The following is a 19,975-nucleotide window of genomic DNA, read 5'->3' on the forward strand; positions in this document are numbered from 1 at the left end:
CAGCTAATATTATATAGCGCTATTATTTAGCGCTTATTTTCCCGATTTTCGATACGAAAGTAACGGAATATTTGTGCTCGGGGTGGGTTTTTTTCCTTTAGACAATTTTCGACTTACTAACTAGCCATTTTTGACGGAATTTATTTAAATCATTCGAAAGCTATTGTTGTCCTGAGCTTAAATTTGATAAAATATTTCACCTGTAATCGTTTTTCATTAAGTTATGAATGTTTAAAGATTGCAACTTTGGCCATTTTGGTTAATTTGGGATAATTAACGCGCAATATAAATTTTCATATACGTTTTAACGATACGAAGAACGATTTTTTCCATACACGTTTTAACGATATGGAAAACGTTATTTTTCATATATGTTTAAACGATATGGAAAACGATATTTTTCATATAAGTTTTAACAATATGGAAAACAATTTTTTTCATATAGGTTTGAACGATATGGAAAACGATATTTTTCATGTACGTTTTAACGATATCGAAAACGATATTTTTCTTTTCCGTTTTAACGATACGAAAAATAATTTTTTTCATACACCGTTTTGACGATTTGGAAAACAATTTTTTTTTCTTTTACCATTTTAACGATATGGAAAACGATAACTTTCATATATCGTTTCAATGATATGGAAAACGATATTTCTCATATACCGTTTTAACGATATGGAAAACAATTTTTTTCAAATACCGTTTTAACGATATGGAAAACGATATTGTCCATATACGTTTAAACGATATGGAAAACAATTTATTTCATGTATCGTTTAGATGATATGGAAAACGATATTTTTCATATGAGTTTTAACAACATGGAAAACAATATTTTTCAAATACCGTTTTAACGATATGGAAAACGATATTGTCCATATACGTTTAAACGATATGGAAAACAATTTATTTCATGAATCGTTTGGATGATTTGGAAAACGATATTTTTCATATACGTTTCAACGATATCGAAAACATTATTTTTCTTTTAAGTTTTAACGATATGGAGAACGATTTTTTATATATATACCGTTTAAACAATATGGAAAACGATATTTTCCATATACATTTGAACGATATGGAAAACGATAACTTTCATATATCGTTTTAATGATATGGAAAACGATATTTCTCATATACCGTTTTAACGATATGGAAAACAATTTTTTCAAATACCGTTTTAACGATATGGAAAACGATATTGTCCATATACGTTTAAACGATATGGAAAACAATTTATTTCATGAATCGTTTGGATGATTTGGAAAACGATATTTTTCATATACGTTTCAACGATATCGAAAACATTATTTTTCTTTTACGTTTTAACGATATGGAGAACGATTTTTTATATATATACCGTTTAAACAATATGGAAAACGATATTTTCCATATACATTTGAACGATATGGAAAACGATAACTTTCATATATCGTTTCAATGATATGGAAAACGATATTTCTCATATACCGTTTTAACGATATGGAAGACAATTTTTTTCAAATACCGTTTTAACGATATGGAAAACGATATTGTCCATATACGTTTAAACGATATGGAAAACAATTTATTTCATGTATCGTTTAGATGATATGGAAAACGATATTTTTCATATGAGTTTTAACAACATGGAAAACAATATTTTTCAAATACCGTTTTAACGATATGGAAAACGATATTGTCCATATACGTTTAAACGATATGGAAAACAATTTATTTCATGAATCGTTTGGATGATTTGGAAAACGATATTTTTCATATACGTTTCAACGATATCGAAAACATTATTTTTCTTTTACGTTTTAACGATATGGAGAACGATTTTTTATATATATACCGTTTAAACAATATGGAAAACGATATTTTCCATATACATTTGAACGATATGGAAAACGATAACTTTCATATATCGTTTTAATGATATGGAAAACGATATTTCTCATATACCGTTTTAACGATATGGAAAACAATTTTTTCAAATACCGTTTTAACGATATGGAAAACGATATTGTCCATATACGTTTAAACGATATGGAAAACAATTTATTTCATGAATCGTTTGGATGATTTGGAAAACGATATTTTTCATATACGTTTCAACGATATCGAAAACATTATTTTTCTTTCACGTTTTAACGATATGGAGAACGATTTTTTATATAAACATACCGTTTAAACAATATGGAAAACGATATTTTTCATATACGTTTGAACAATATGGAAAACGATAACTTTCTTATATCGTTTTAATGATATGGAAATTGATATTTTTCATATACCGTTTTAACGATATGGAAAACGATTTGTTTCATATACCGTTTCAACGATTTGGAAAACGATATTGTCCATATACGTTTAAATGATATGGAAGACGATTTATTTCATTTATCGTTTTAATGATACGGAAATCGATATTTTTCATATACTGTTTTAACGATATGGAAAACGATTTTTTCATATACCGTTTTAACGATATGGAAAACGATATTTTCCACATACGTTTGAACGATATGGAAAACGATAACTTTCATATATCGTTTCAATGATATGGAAAACGATATTTCTCATATACCGTTTTAACGATATGGAAAACAATTTTTTTCAAATACCGTTTTAACGATATGGAAAACGATATTGTCCATATACGTTTAAACGATATGGAAAACAATTTATTTCATGAATCGTTTGGATGATTTGGAAAACGATATTTTTCATATACGTTTAAACGATATGGAAAACGATTTATTTCATGTATCGTTTAGATGATATGGAAAACGATATTTTTCATATGAGTTTTAACAACATGGAAAACAATATTTTTCAAATACCGTTTTAACGATATGGAAAACGATATTGTCCATATACGTTTAAACGATATGGAAAACATTTTATTTCATGAATCGTTTGGATGATTTGGAAAACGATATTTTTCATATACGTTTCAACGATATCGAAAACATTATTTTTCTTTTACGTTTTAACGATATGGAGAACGATTTTTTATATATATATACCGTTTAAACAATATGGAAAACGATATTTTCCATATACATTTGAACAAGATGGAAAACGATAACTTTCTTATATCGTTTTAATGATATGGAAATTGATATTTTTCATATACCGTTTTAACGATATGGAAAACGATTTGTTTCATATACCGTTTCAACGATTTGGAAAACGATATTGTCCATATACGTTTAAATGATATGGAAGACGATTTATTTCATGTATCGTTTTAATGATACGGAAATCGATATTTTTCATATACTGTTTTAACGATATGGAAAACGATTTTTTCATATACCGTTTTAACGATATGGAAAACGATATTTTCCACATACGTTTGAACGATATGGAAAACGATAATTTTCATATATCGTTTTAATGATCTGGAAAACGATTGTTTTCATACACGTTTTAACGATATGGAAAACGTTTTTTCACATACGTTTAAGCGATATGGAAAACTATATTTTTCATATACCGTTTTAACGATATGGAAAACGATATTTTCCACATACGTTTGAACGATATGAAAAACGATAATTTTCCTATATCGTTTTAATGATCTGGAAAGAGATTTTTTTCATATACGTTTAAACGATATGGAAAACAATATTTTTCATGTAGGGTTAAACGATATGGAAAACGATATTTTTCTTATACGTTTTAACGACATCGAAAAAGATATTTTTCATATATCGTTTTAACGATATGGAAAACAATGTTTTCCATATGCGTTTAAACGATATGGAAAACGATATTTTTCATATATCATTTTAGCGATATGGAAAACAATTTTTTTCATAAACGTTTAAATGTTATGGAAAAGATTATTTTTCATATACGTTTAAACGATATGGAAAAAGATATTTTTCATGTACGTTTTAGCGATATGGAAAACGATATTTCTCATATACCGTTTTAACGATATGGAAAACAATTTTTTCAAATACCGTTTTAACGATATGGAAAACGATATTGTCCATATACGTTTAAACGATATGGAAAACGATTTATTTCATGTATCGTTTAGATGATATGGAAAACGATATTTTTCATATGAGTTTTAACAACATGGAAAACAATATTTTTCAAATACCGTTTTAACGATATGGAAAACGATATTGTCCATATACGTTTAAACGATATGGAAAACAATTTATTTCATGAATCGTTTGGATGATTTGAAAAAACGATATTTTTCATATACGTTTCAACGATATCGAAAACATTATTTTTCTTTTACGTTTTAACGATATGGAGAACGATTTTTTATATATATATATACCGTTTAAACAATATGGAAAACGATATTTTTCATATACGTTTGAACAATATGGAAAACGATAACTTTCTTATATCGTTTTAATGATATGGAAATTGATATTTTTCATATACCGTTTTAACGATATGGAAAACGATTTGTTTCATATACCGTTTCAACGATTTGGAAAACGATATTGTCCATATACGTTTAAATGATATGGAAGACGATTTATTTCTTGTATCGTTTTAATGATACGGAAATCGATATTTTTCATACAATGTTTTAACGATATAGAAAACGATTTTTTCATATACCGTTTTAACGATATGGAAAACGATATTTTCCACATACGTTTGAACGATATGGAAAACGATAACTTTTTTATATCGTTTAATGATATGGAAAACGATATTTCTCATATACCGTTTTAACGATATGGAAAACGATTTTTTCATATACCGTTTTAACGATATGGAAAACGATATTTTCCACATACGTTTGAACGATATGGAAAACGATAATTTTCATATATCGTTTTAATGATCTGGAAATCGATTGTTTTCATACACGTTTTAACGATATGGAAAACTTTTTTTTCACATACGTTTAAGCGATATGGAAAACTATATTTTTCATATACCGTTTTAACGATATTTAAAACGATATTTTCCTTATACGTTTGAGCGATATGAAAAACGATAATTTTCCTATATCGTTTTAATGATCTGGAAAACGATTTTTTTCATATACGTTTAAACGATATGGAAAACAATATTTTTCATGTAGGGTTAAACGATATGGAAAACGATATTTTTCTTATACGTTTTAACGACATCGAAAAAGATATTTTTCATATATCGTTTTAACGATATGGAAAACAATGTTTTCCATATGCGTTTAAACGATATGGAAAACGATATTTTCCATATATCATTTTAGCGATATGGAAAACAATTTTTTTCATAAACGTTTAAATGTTATGGAAAAGATTATTTTTCATATACGTTTAAACGATATGGAAAAAGATATTTTTCATGTACGTTTTAGCGATATGGAAAACGATATTTTTCATATACTGTTTTAAGGATATGGAAAACGATATTTTTCATAAACCGTTTTAATGAACCATTTCGACTTTTTTTGATAAACATATGTGTCCTACTATGTTTATCCGATAAGAGACACGATGCTGTCTCTTATTTTGATACTGTCATTGCAAAAACCTTTAACCCATATATTTATTTTAATGTTTCCGTCTATATATCACATTGAAGCCCTTTTAGTCGGTGAATATATATATTTAATCAGCTACTATTATATAGCGCTAATATTTAGCGCTTATTTTCCCGATTTTCGATACGAAAGTAACGGAATATTTGTGCTCGGGTTGGTTTTTTTTCCTTTAGACAATTTTCGACTTACTAACTAGCCATTTTTGACGGAATTTATTTAAATCATTCGAAAGCTATTGTTGTCCTGAGCTTAAATTTGATAAAATATTTCACCTGTAATCGTTTTTCATTAAGTTATGAATGTTTAAAGATTGCAACTTTGGCCATTTTGGTTAATTTGGGATAATTAACGCGCGATATAATTCGCGCTATTAAGGCGTAAGCGGAGATTTAATCCGTCTTAGAAATCGTTACAAATTGGTTGAAATTTCTTATGTTGTATATGTTATTACAGCTCCATAAACGTTAAAAGGCCTAATTCGAGCAGTCTTGTCACACTTGTCTTTAATTACAGTATACTTTTTGAAATCCTCATTCGTGTGCCGTTATTTTATACTGTCATTGCATTTTAATTACTTTTGTCAAGTGAAAATTTCTTAAATTGTCTTTAGAAGTAGCTCGTGTCCTTGACTCTTTGACCTTGAGTGACTCTACCGCGACTTCACTTACCATCAGTGGATTTGGAGTGACCTCTGGCAACTTCCGTTCTCTAAACATCACACTTCGAGGGATTTGTTTTTCAATGTCTTCATTTTTTTTGCAAACGTCCACCCCTTTTGATTGGGATTGGTACAATAGTGACTGACTGAATGTTATTAGTTATATTCAGAAGAGAAAAACCAAAGACCAAAGTGTACCTGGTTTCCTGGTTAGTAATCGCACTCGTTTGAAAAATGAAAAAGGAATCGATTCAACAATTGGCAAAAAGGTTGTTTAATCGTTTGGAGATTGTGATAAATTTGTGATTCAAGGTTATTTGATTTGAAGGGTTGACCTTACTCTATCTTTTGTGAGCGTTATGTTTTTTCACGATGCTATCATGAGGTGACACTGTAAAGTAAATTCTTCCTTCCTTAACTAGGAGCGTGTGCGGCCGACAAATCAATCCTGCACAAAATCTACCATTACTACTACCCTTACCATGACTCAGACTCTCACACCGAGAAATTTACTGATCTGAAAGCGCGATGCGACTACTATGTGTCCTACTATGCTTCATGTAATGCTGATGAAAACGTAGAATATTCAGCACGAAGCGTCGAAACTGTTTTCACCACTCCTGGTAAGTCTAAGAACTTAAGTGAAATCTCTGATTCGAGGAGCTTGAAAAAAGATGAGCCATTTTGACGCTATTTCGAATTATTCTAATCAATCGGACCCACCTGACATTTATTCATGGTTTCTGATACAAAAAATTTTAAAATAACAGACGAAACTAAAACAAACCCGAACACAAAGCTCTTTCCCATTTCCGAAGTCGGAACGAACATAACAGCAATCTTATGCATATTTTTTTCCATTTAATTCCTATGGTTTTTCAAACTCTTGTCTTTTTCAATTTGTTGTTTCAAAAAAGCTCTTATGTATACAATTTTTGATATATTCAAGATAGTCTCCTCATTGTCATGTCACGCATACAACATATCAGGTTTATTCGTTGCATTCTTGCTGCAGTTATTGCAGTGGCGTCAAGGTCGCCCACCAGCCGTGCTAAGCTATCTCACATGGTGCTAAAACTTTTGTTCATCTGTCTGTCCATCTGTGTTGAGATACAGACCTACTCTTTTTTGTTACGTTAGTTAACAAAACTATTATCCTTATACACATTAAAAGCCTTTGGTCACTAAAGGTCAACTCTGGATCGGATAAGATCCCTTATAAGTACAATCTTACTTATATACTACAGTTGTAGTTATTTAGTTCGACTCTTCGATTTTATCGAGTTTTGGCAGTCCCTGAGTTCGGTAGCCCGGCAGCCCCTGTATATGTCACTCATAGAACCATGAAATACCTTTCATCTGATGGGGTTGCGCGAAACTTGAACTAAGGGTTATTATGTTATAATATTTATAAACATATATAGTTTACCATGTTATTACGGTCAAAAGACGGTGATTCATGACAGCCTCTTATTTGTAGCGATGAAGTTTACAGATCATAACTGGGAACAACAAGTTCCAAAACGGGTGTTTCTTCACTAAGTTTAAGTCGTAGTTAGCTAGTTCTACGGTTTATCAATCCGCTTGGACTCTAATTTTCTTAGAACTGAATACAAAAAAATCTACGGAGATACAAAGGCACAAAAGAAAAAAGATAAGTGAGAAATCAAGAAGAAAGAGTAGGCTGGAAAAACAAGGTCCTAAAAGCAAGGCAAGATGGGTGTGCTGTGCAACTTACTTACTTGGTGAGATGCTGACCCCAAAGTCCAAAACAAAATTATAGATTCCAGAATCCTCAACAGATTTGGTAGAAAACCTGGAGGACGCAGTCTTAATAACAAAATTCATCGACTTCGAAAGATACAATCTTGTATGCACTAAGTAGAAAATTGGGAAATTTGCAATTCCATGCGGACTTTGTCGAACTGTTACCTGAGACTGCGCGGAAAGTCGAATCATCAATGAAAAAATGATTAGTCGAATCATCAATGAATCATCAACATGATCAATGAAAAAATGTCCGAGAAGTGCTAAGAAAAAGACGCTCACCTTCGGACGCGTATGATCACGCAAAAAAGAGAGAAAGGAATAGATCACAAAAAAAACAACGAAGACCAACTCAATCAAAACATCATGTTTTCTACTTAAGTCAGAAGAGGACCCATGGGATTCATACAACTAAATTGTTGCGAAAGCAAAAAATTTCAAAACAAGAGAAGAAAACGATAAAAGAGAGGAAGACCAATTTTTCACGAGGAAATCAAAAAAACACACAAAATCATAAAAACTTTAGTTTAATCAAACAGGATAATGAAAGTGGAAGGAAGACTCTTTGGATAAATTTTCTACATTCGTGTTCCACAAAAGACAAAATTTGCGCAAAATGTGCAAAAAGGGACCTTTTGTAAAGGTATATAGATCAATAAAAGTTAAATGCACACAAAAACAAGAAGAGCAACATGAGAAAAAAAGAACAGAAAAAGGCAGAATTATATTACACAGATCCAGTGGCATCTCCATGTTTACGAGCTCAGACAGATGAGAAGTTTTTCTAAACACTTTTTCTACCTTATCTATTGGCAATACCGGAAGCATTCAAAATCAAAATCAACAACCAGCAAGGCCACAAAAGATGATTTGAACAGACAGAGAGTGAACATTTAAAAAAAAATGGAAAATCTATTTGCAATTGCGGAATCTGGCAACCCATTGTCATATTCGAAAAATCGAACAAAAAATGCGCAGAGACTAAAAAAACACGGTATTACAGCAACTTTCAAGATTATCTAACCAGAAGAACCCGCACGCCAATGTTATTATTTTGCAGTCTAGTCATCAAAATAGCCCAAAACCAGGGCATCCGATAACCATGCGGAAAAAAATGAAAAAAACTCAGGAAAACTAAGTAATTGTTAATTTCTTTCGTGGAAGGCCATTATAGCACTAAATGCTTGAATAGGTCCACCAAGTCCAGCGTCTATAACCAAACCGAAATTTTAAGGGCTTCAAAACACGAAAGATTTTGACAACGACCACAAGAACAAATTTTAACAAATCAAATGCACACAAATATTCAACCTTACATAACTATCTTTCCTTAAAAGCTAAGAAACTACGCATTTCTATGAAATTGAGCGTTACAGATGAATTGATTTAATTCAATCCTTTCGTGCATATAGAGTGCAATTTCGGAGCCGTTATTGGCTGGCTTTCCCACCTTGTATGAAAGACTCCACAAAAATTCATGTGGCTGGTGACGCACAGCATGCAATTATAAACCATCTTCTTAGCACAAAAACCGTGCTCCACAATGAAAAAAAATCATTGTGATTCAGATTTCTCCATTCAGCAACTCTATTTTTGTACAAAACGAAAAATATTCATTCAATAATGGCTTGCATACAGTCTTTCTCAATCAACAATTTTGTTATTTTTTCATCAGCTCGAAATTTTTTTTCATATAATTTTTCCTTCAATAGAGGAAAAAATTTTGATATAATATTATTGTTCCGACTTTCGATACGAGGTGGGTTTTTTTTTCTTCAGACAAATTTCGACTTTTTAACTAGCCGTTTTTGACGGAATTTTTTATCATTCAAAAGCTATTGTTGTCCTGAGCTTGAATTTGAAAAGATATTTTACCTGTGACCATTTTTTGTAAAGTTTAAAGATTGCCATTTTGGCCCATTTGGGACAATTAACAGGCGATAAATTTCGCGCTATTAACGCGTAGGCGAGATTTAATCCGTCTTGGAAATTTTTCCAAACTGGTTCAAGGAAGCTTATATGCCACAATTGACTTGTTAATAGGCGCAAAATCTATCACTTGGTCCTTAATATGACGTGTGGGGGGATGTTTTTAAACAAAATCTCAAATTTTTTCAAAAAATTTTAAAATTTTTTTTATTACATTGAAATTTTTTTCTTTATTATTGCTCCATAGGCCTTGAAAGGCAGTTGGGGGTTTAAAGATTGCTATTTTGGCCAATTTGGGACAATTAACGCGCGATATATTTCGCGCTATTAACGCGTACGCGGAGATTTAATCCGTCCTAGAAATCGTTCCAAATTGGTTGAAAGAAGCTTATTTGCCATGATTCGTTTGTTTCAAGGAGCGAAATTTATTCTTTTGTAGTTTATATGGCGCGTGGGTAGATGATTTTCTTAGAGAAAATTTTAAATTAAAAAAAAATCTTTTTTTCTATTACATTTAAATTGTTAATGATATTTATGTTCTTACTGCTCCATAAACTTTAAAAGGCAGTCGGAACGTTCAGGGCTTGGCCCTGATACGAGCAGCCTTGTTTCAGTTTTGCTATCAATCGATAACCACACTCGGGCATTGCGTTGCTTGAGTGTCAGAAGCTCTGTAATTTTTCGTTTATACATTTTAGTATTGTTCCGACTTTTGTAACTAAAGTAACAGGATATTTGTGCTCGGGGGGGGGGGGGGGGGGTTTCAGACAAACTTCGACTTTTTAACTAGACATTTTTGACGGCTTTTTTTAATCTTTCTAAAAAATATTATTGTCCCGAGCTTAAATTTGAAAAAAAAATCAGCTGTGATCATTTTTTCTAAGGTTCGCTTAAAGCTCGCCTTAAAGTTCGGCTTAAAGCTCGCCCGCACTCCGTAAAAAGAGAAAATAATCAATTATATTACAATTACATTTGTACTTTTATCGAAACTACAATTCACCATCAGCGCCAAGTTTAGATATGTTCAAACGGTTTATAATCTACTAAAATGTTCACATTTTTTGTGACAAATTAAAAATTTATGCCTAATTATAATTGATTAAATTTTTCCAAGAATTTTTCACAATCCCTTATAATATGAAAACTGATATGTCTTATCATACTGCAGCTCATCTGAACAAAAAGTTTTACCAAGAAAAGTAGTTTTTATAAAGATATCTTCATGTTAGTTGAAAGGTTCCCAGAGTAATTGAAAAGCAACTTTTCTAAACAAATCATTAAACTACAGCAGTGTGTTGATTTGGTGGTTTTCAAAAAAATTTAAAATGTGCATCATGAAATAACTGTAGTTGTGAAGGAATGAAAAAAAACGCTATAAATTTGAATTGATTTGAAAACTGTTAAAACATTTTCCCATTTTTCGCATTAACAAACGTGCACAAAAAGCATAAAATATAAGAAACTCAGATGTAAGATTGAAAACAAAATGGGCAAACAAAAGTTATTATAATCGATTATAATGAATTTTTTTCTGCAAAAATGGAATTACAAATCCGGATAAAAATAATCGACTACAATTGACTCGTAAAATAGATGGAGAAATAATTGATTAAAAACCTTTAAAATGTATTTTAATTGATAAGAATTTGATTTTAAACAGAGAAATTATATTCAATTATAAATTGATTGAAATCAATTTTTTCTCAATTTTAGTAAGATTGGTACTGAAATCACAATTTAGTCGATTATTTTTCCGACTTTCGAAGAAATTGGAACATTTATGCTCGGTGTGGTTTTTTTATTCAATCAATTTTCGACGATCAAAAATTTTTTATTCACCATTAAAGATATTGACTTCCTGAGTTCAAATTCAGAAAAAAAAAATTTTTGCCTTGAAATTTTTTTGTTAAGTTCTGGGGGTTTACAATTTGTCAAAATGTCTATGTTTGGGCCAAACTATGCGCGCTTTGAAGATTGTATTCATAATGCTGAGAGCACAACGCGAATATTTACTGCTTGGTTAATTATCCCGCTCAATAAAATCATTCCTAATTGAATTAAGGCTAGCTAATTGGATCCTTAGTATTAATTTCGTACGACTCAACATTTCACACTTTGATATTGTCAAAAATGTATAGGTTTTCAATATTTTTTTTTCACAAAAACTATTCAGTATGAATTAAGGGACAGTCGGAACATTCAGGGCTTTTCCTGATAGATTTCGCGCTATTAACTTGTAAGTGGAGATTTAACCCGTCTTTTGAATGCAGCTTGATTGATTTGTTAATAGAAGCGAATTCTATCACTTTGAAATTTATATGACGTGTTGGGGATGATTATCACAAAAAATCTCAAATTTTGAACAAAAGTTTCATTTGTTTATTTACATTCAATTTTTTCATGTTATTACTGCTCCAAAGACCTTAAAAGGCAGTCGGAACATTCAGGGCTGATACGAGCAGTCTGGTTATCAGCTTACGAGAAGCACTACGCAGCCTAGGTTTTTTCTTATACAGTCTGTACGAAGCGATATTTCTTCAACCACAAATGGCATTCTTACCATCTTAAATTTTTCCCAAAGGTTTTGGCTATTCAGTCATCGGCTCAAATGATTTTGTTTGAACCAATCTCTAATTATGACCATTACGAGTCCAAACTGTGTTTTTTGTGAATTGAAAGCGGATTACGCAACAAGGATGCTCCTTTTGTTCTTCTTTTGTTCTCCATAAATTCAGTGTATACAAAAAATGTCTCGAAACAAGCTGTGTACAAAACCGAACGGACAATCAATCAACAATTTTGAGGTTCTTTTTCTGAAATTCAGGGAGGAACTCAAAAACTCACACTGGATTTCACGACTTAATTATTACTGAAAAATAGAATCGGTTTCGATGCCCAGAGCGAGCTAAAAAGAAGCACTCACTCTGAACTGTTTCAAGTCAACAAAACTTCAACTTTCGACAATCGACATTTGAAAATGCAGACTTGAAAACTGATCTGAAAAAAAGAGCCATTTTTGGCGAATACTATAAGCGGAATACATACCAATGGGCTTAAAGGAACCAAATGAGTCATGTAGAATAACCATGTTGTAAGCAGTTTATCGCATAAAAGTATTTGATCTTAAAAGCTTAGACTTTGCGCAAAATATGGTCACTGGCACATATCACAGCAGAAAATTCTGGTTGATGTTGGACTACTCGAGTATAAACTGAAAATATTTTGAACGGATTTTTGATGGCCGCGCAAGCGCACACACACACACACACACACTCGTTTTTGCTCGATTCAAAATTCCCGAACTGAGCTAGCATTGGGTCCCAGGAGAATGATGCTGAAGCAGCTTTCCTGGTTTTTTGCAAATCATCTGTAAAAAAGCTTGATGCTTTAAAAGCCACTGCGCTTCAAGACTTCAAAATGTCATGACAAGAAGTAGAATTTTGGGTGATTTATTGCAATAGCTGGCAGATGCATGTTTAATAGCTGGGATCTTGTTAACTACCCCCCTGGTACCTTGTAACGAATCCCCCCTCCCTTTAAAAAAGAATCGCACAGTTAAGCATACACAAATTTTGTTTCTTGTTAACAACCACCCGCCCCCGCCCCCAAAGGGGGGTAGTTAACTAGCTCCAAAAGCTGGAGTTGTTATACTTCGAACAATATTTATAACTTATTTCATTGCCAAATTTTGGCAAAATAAATGTAAAGTTTGAGTTTTGGAATTACATATCTACAGAGTAATTTTTATTACAAAAACTACAATTTTACTAGCATACAATTGATCTAAAGATAAATGACTGTATATATGCATTATAATAATCATTTTTTTTAAGTTGCTCTTCTCAAAAACTTCTCAAAATTGCCACCCATCATAACATCACCGCATTTCAAAACCTTGTGACTAGAACTTTCTAAAGCTATCGTTGCAAGTGTTATTACTCTACCAAGCACAGGTCAAACTCAATCACTTTGTTATTGTTCCCACTTTCGATACGAAAATAACGGAATATTTGTGCTCGAGGTGGGTTTTTTTTCTTCAGACAAATTTCGACTTTTCAACTAGCCATTTTCGACAAAAATTTTTATAAATCATTCGAAAGCTATTGTTGTCCTGAACTTAAATTTGAAAAGATATTTCACCTGTGATAGTTTTTCGTAAATCTTGAGGGTTTAAAGATTGCCATTTTGACCAATTTGGGACAATTAACGCGCGATATAATTCGCGCTATTAACGCATAAGCGGAGATTTAATCCGTCTAAGAAATTGTTCCAAATTGATTGAAAGAAGCTTATTGTTCCGGCTTTCGATACGAAAGTAACGGAATATTTGTGCTCGGGTGGGTTTCTTTTTCTTCAGACAAATTTCGACTTTTTAACTAAACAATTTTGACGGAATTTTTTTTTGTATCGTTCGAAAGCTATTGTTGCCTTGAGCTCAAATTTGAAAGGATATTTCACCTGTGATCATTTTTCGTACAGTTATGGGGGTTTAAAGATTGCAATTTTGAACAATTTGGGACAATTAACGCGCGATACATTTCGCGCTATTAACGCGCAAGCGGAGAGTGAATCCGTCTTAAAATCGCTCCAAATTGGTTGAAAGAAGCTTAATTGCCATAATTGATTTGTTACAAGGAGCGAAATTTATCCTTTATTACTTTATATGGCTTGTGGGGGGATGATTTTAAAAAAATTTTTCAAATTTTAGATTAAAAAAAGTTTCATTTTATTTTATTTCATTTAATTTTTCGATGTTATTACTGCTCCATAAAACCTTAAAAGGCAATCGGAACATTCAAGGCTTCGCCCTGATACGAGCAGTCTTGTTGTTCCGACTTTCGATACGGAAGTGACGGAGTATTTGTGCTCGGGGTGGGTTTTTTCTTTTCTTCAGACAAATTTCGACTTTTTAACTAGCCATTTTTGACGGAATTTTTTTATATCATTAAAAAGGCATTGTTGTCCTGAGCTCAAAGTTGAAAAGTTATTCCACCTGTGACTATTTTTCGTAAAACAATGGGGGTTTAAAACTGCTATTTTGGTCAATTTGGGACAATTAACGCGCGATATATTTCGCGCTATTAACGCGTAAGCGGAGAATTAATCCGTCTTAAAATCGTTCCAAATTGGTTGAAAGATTCTTATTTACCTTAATTGACTTGTTACAGGAGCGAAATCTATCCTTTTGTATTTTATATGCCGTTTGGGGGATGATATTTATTTTTTTAAAAAAATTAGAGAAAAAAATGTCATTTTATTTAATTACATTAAATTTTTTAATCTTATTTTTGCTGGATACAACCTTAAAAGGCAGTCGGAACATTCATGGCTTCGCCCTGATACGAGCAGTTCTGTTTAGCTTTAAATTTTAACTTAATTTTCGTATTCTATTTTTTTGATTGAGTGTATGTGAAATTTGTACATTTTATGAATTTTAGGCGGATATTGGAATCCATACACCGAAAAACCCGAAAAAGCTTATCATTCAAATCCATACAGTGGTGAGTCTTGGGGCCAATATCTTGAAGAATACGAAGATGAGAGCGAAAGCAAATTCAACCACTGGCCTTGGGTTGTTGTTGTTGTTGGCATTGGATTCAGTCTCACAGTCCTTCTTTTCGTCGGGAGAAAAATCAAAGCGTCTAGGTACGATTAGCCTACTCTAGATGTTTGCAACCAATCCCAAACTTTTTTCCATGTTTCATCTTCGAATTTCTTAAGCTACTTAAGCAACTCAATCTTAAGCTACTTAACTATCAGCAAAAAATGCATTCAAACTAGGCGTGATAACTTAGCTGAATTTATCACATTTCAAACTTAGCAGCAATAACTATGAGCGAATTTTTGTTTGTTTCGAATTTCGATACGAAAGTAACGGAATATTTGAGCTCGGGGTGGGTTTTTTCCTCAGACAAATTTCGACTTTTTAACTAGCCATTTTTGACGGCATTTTTTAAAAAATCATTCAAAAGGTTTTGTTGTCCTGAGCTCAAATTTGAAAAGATATTTCACCTGTGATCATTTTTCGTAAAGTTATGGGGGTTTAAAGATAGCCATTTTGGCGAATTTGGGACAATTAACGCGCGATATATTTCGCTCTATTAACGCGCAAGCGGAGAGTTAATCCGTCCTAAAAATTGTTCCAAATTGGTTGAAAGAAGCTTATTTGCCAAAGTTGATTTGTTACAAGGAGCGAAATTTATCCTTTTGTACTTTATAGTGCGTATGGGGGGATTATTTTCATAAAAAGTTTCAAATTTTAGAAAAAAAAATTTTCTTTTTTTTATTTCATTTAATTTTGTAATGTTATTACCGCTCCATAAACCTTAAAAGGCAGTTGGAACATTCAGGGCTTCGCCCTGATACGAGCAGTCTTGTTCATTTCAGAAATTGGCCAATTTTACGTTATCAAGGTCGACCAATTTTACCAAGATATCAAGGTCGACCAAAAGTTTCAATAGGGCTTAAAGATAAGAGTATTTGAAAGTTGAACACAGCCTCCTTTAGTCCTAAATCTGAGAATACTGTAAAAAAGTATTGAAGTATTATTGGAAAATTTTGACAAAAAAACTATGCTTTTGTCGTCACTTCCCCTCTAAATTAATATATATGAGCGTTCAAAGCGCCTTCAGAAAATTTTTGGGGCCAGTCACTCAAAGCTTACGCAGATCTTAAAATAGTAACAAAGGTAGAATTTGGGTCGGCAGGGGGTCGAATACCCTGATACGAGCAGTCTTGCTTTATATTTTTTTGTTGTTGTTGTTTTATCAATTTTTCATTCAAAAAATTTTAATTGACCTAAAAATGCTGTCGGAAATTTCAAGACTTTTTAGGGAGCGATCTTGTTTCGTATCCAAAAACTGAAATTTATTTTTTTGTATCGTCATTGGAAGCTGATTAACGAAATATCCGACTCCATTTTTTCACATAAAGTTTTTAAAATTTTCATTTTCCTTAAGCAAAAACATAGTTTTGTAATCATGTGCCACGAGATCAGAATGCGATAAGAACAGTGAAGAAGTACTTCATTTGGCATACTTCATTGGGCCCAAAGATAACTACTATACTAAAATTTTTTATTTTGTATCGAAAGTGGTTCGATCTTAAATAAGATTGTTCAGTCGGAAAAGAATCAACACAATATCTGACGTAATTTTTCTCACGAAACAATTTTTTTCCAGAGGAAGACCGCTCGGTTTTTTTTTATTTTCCCCCCACCTGCCACGAAAAACATATTTGATCTTCATACTCAGCCTCGTAAAACCACTCGTTACACTAATATATTGAAGGTCGTGTGAGGTGGGGGGGCAAGGAAAAAGAGCCGACTGCTCGTATATCAGGGCAACACCCTGAGAATTCCGACTGTCCCTTAATTCATCTCGAGTAGTTTTTGGGAAAATAAAATACTGAAAACCTATAAATTTTGGATAATATCAAAGTATGAAATGTTGAGTCGTACGAAATTAATACGACCGATCTGGTTAGCTGGCCTCAATTCATTTTGGAACGATCTTGTTTTGTGGGATAATTTGGCACGCATAAACAAATCGCGTTACGCTCTGAGCATTATCAATCAACTCTGCAAAACGCAAATAACTTAGTCCAGAACATGGCCAATTTGGCAATTTTTAAACCCCCAGAACTTTACAAAACCCCCAGAACTTTACATCGCCCACCCTCTCATCGGCCAAGTGAATTATCGCCCGCCCCCTCATTGACCGAACAACTATCCCCCTCCCCCTCATCGCTCATCGACCAAGTGAACTATCCCTCGCCCCCTCATCTCCAAGCCCGTAGCGAGAAAAAACTTTATTTTTGAGCTGACATACTTTATATCTAATCTAATTTCTGGTCAGAAATTCCTTTTGAAATGTTTAAATAAAGCAGGGATTTTCTTAAAATTCTTTATTTCTTATCTTAATTTTGATCAGAAGTTAACTAAATCTAGGCTATTTAAAATATCTTTTTAAATTTGAACTCAGGAAGTCAATATCTTCAATGGGGTATAAAAAAAATTTCTCCAAAACTAATATTTCGATCGGCGAAATTTGACTGAAAAAGAAACCACACCGAGCATAAATATTCCGTTTTCTTCGAAACTCGGAACCATAATAACTTTAATTATTCAAATTCTTAGGGGGAAACATAATTTTCTTATTCTTTGCCAGTGAATGAGAAAACGAAGAACGGTGTAAATTATTGGCTTCGAAAATCAAAACAATTACAGCTCAAGCAAATGTTTGATCAAGTGAGAAGGTTACAGAAATTGGCTCATAGATAACATTACTTAACAGTGTCGGTCAAAAACTGGCTCTTTTTCTTTTTTCCCTACCTCACATAAGCATAAATTTTATGTTGTAACGAGGGGTTTTACAAGGTTAAATATGAAGACCAAATATGTTTGTCATGGCCTAATCATTTTGCGTGCCAATTTTTGTAACATTCGGATAACGTGAACAAAATTTCACTAGTAAAACTTTGCAGGTGGTGGGGAGCAGGAAAAAGAGCCAAAAAAATTATCTGGCAACAACATGGAATTTTTTAAAAATGTTTGCTCCACAACAGCCCCTGAAATGTTAACAGATGGAAAGCTTCGTCAGGACAAAACCCACCTGGAATTCGTATTTACTTCTCCGGCGCAAGCGAGTCGGTTGATATCGTAGATGATAACAAACTGAAGAACAGTGACAGCTTCAATGCAACGACCCCACCCCTCAAGGAGTACTCCTCCGAGCAAACCACTGACGAGCGAGAGGAGTTGATGCCATAAAATGTGCCGACTGTTTGAGGGTCCATGTGAACAATCTCCTATAACCCCGCCCCCTCATCAACCAAGTGAACTATCCCCCGCCCCCTCATCAACAAAACGAATTATCCCCCGCCCCCTCATCGACCAAGTGAACTATCCTCCGCCCCCTCATCGACCAAGTGAACTATCCTCCGCCCCCTCATCAACCAAGTGAACTATCCCCCGCCCCCTCATCGACCAAGTGAACTATCCCCCGCCCCCTCATCGACCAAGTGAACTATCCTCCGCCCCCTCATCGACCAAGTGAACTATCCTCCGCCCCCTCATCGACCAAGTGAACTATCCCCCGCCCCCTCATCGACAAAACGAATTATCCCCCGCCCCCTCATCGACCAAGTGAACTATCCTCCGCCCCCTCATCGACCAAGTGAACTATCCTCCGCCCCCTCATCAACCAAGTGAACTATCCCCCGCCCCCTCATCGACCAAGTGAACTATCCCCCGCCCCCTCATCGACCAAGTGAACTATCCTCCGCCCCCTCATCGACCAAGTGAACTATCCTCCGCCCCCTCATCGACCAAGTGAACTATCCTCCGCCCCCTCATCAACCAATTGAACTATCCTCCGCCCCCTCATCGACCAAGTGAACTATCCTCCGCCCCCTCATCGACCAAGTGAACTATCCTCCGCCCCCTCATCAACCAAGTGAACTATCCTCATACCCCTCATCGACCAAGTGAACTATCCTCCGCCCCCTCATCGACCAAGTGAACTATCCTCCGCCCCCTCATCGACCAAGTGAACTATCCTCCGCCCCCTCATCAACCAAGTGAACTATCCCCCGCCCCCTCATCGACCAAGTGAACTATCCCCCACCCCCTCATCGACCAAGTGAACTATCCCCCGCCCCCTCATCGACCAAGTGAACTATCCCCCGCCCCCTCATCGACCAAGTGAACTATCCTCCGCCCCCTCATCGACCAAGTGAACTATCCTCCGCCCCCTCATCGACCAATTGAACTATCCTCCGCCTCCTCATCGACCAAGTGAACTATCCTCCGCCCCCTCATCGACCAATTGTTTTATCCTCCGTCCCCTCATCGACCAAGTGAACTATCCTCCGCCCCCTCATCGACCAAGTGAACTATCCTCCGCCCCCTCATCAACCAAGTGAACTATCCCCCGCCCCCTCATCGACCAAGTGAACTATCCCCCACCCCCTCATCGACCAAGTGAACTATCCCCCGCCCCCTCATCGACCAAGTGAACTACCCCCCGCCCCCTCATCGACCAAGTGAACTATCCTCCGCCCCCTCATCGACCAAGTGAACTATCCTCCGCCCCCTCATCGACCAATTGAAC

General features: G+C 34.1%; 1 protein-coding gene across 1 annotated transcript in view; it reads left to right on the top strand.

Moving 5' to 3' along the window:
- LOC134853494 (uncharacterized) overlaps positions 1–18,633 on the top strand; it is a 37,825-nt gene extending 19,192 nt beyond the window's left edge. Inside the window, exons 3-6 of the mRNA XM_063869495.1 lie at positions 6,120–6,234; positions 6,588–6,790; positions 15,302–15,509; positions 18,447–18,633. Of these exons, the coding sequence (XP_063725565.1) occupies positions 6,120–6,234; positions 6,588–6,790; positions 15,302–15,509; positions 18,447–18,633 (713 nt within the window). The remainder of the gene's footprint in view (positions 1–6,119; positions 6,235–6,587; positions 6,791–15,301; positions 15,510–18,446) is intronic.
- The last annotated feature ends 1,342 nt before the right edge of the window (positions 18,634–19,975 follow it).

Source organism: Symsagittifera roscoffensis, chromosome 8 (assembly GCF_963678635.1).
Source record: "Symsagittifera roscoffensis chromosome 8, txSymRosc1.1, whole genome shotgun sequence".
Classification (NCBI taxonomy): Eukaryota; Metazoa; Xenacoelomorpha; order Acoela; family Convolutidae; genus Symsagittifera; species Symsagittifera roscoffensis.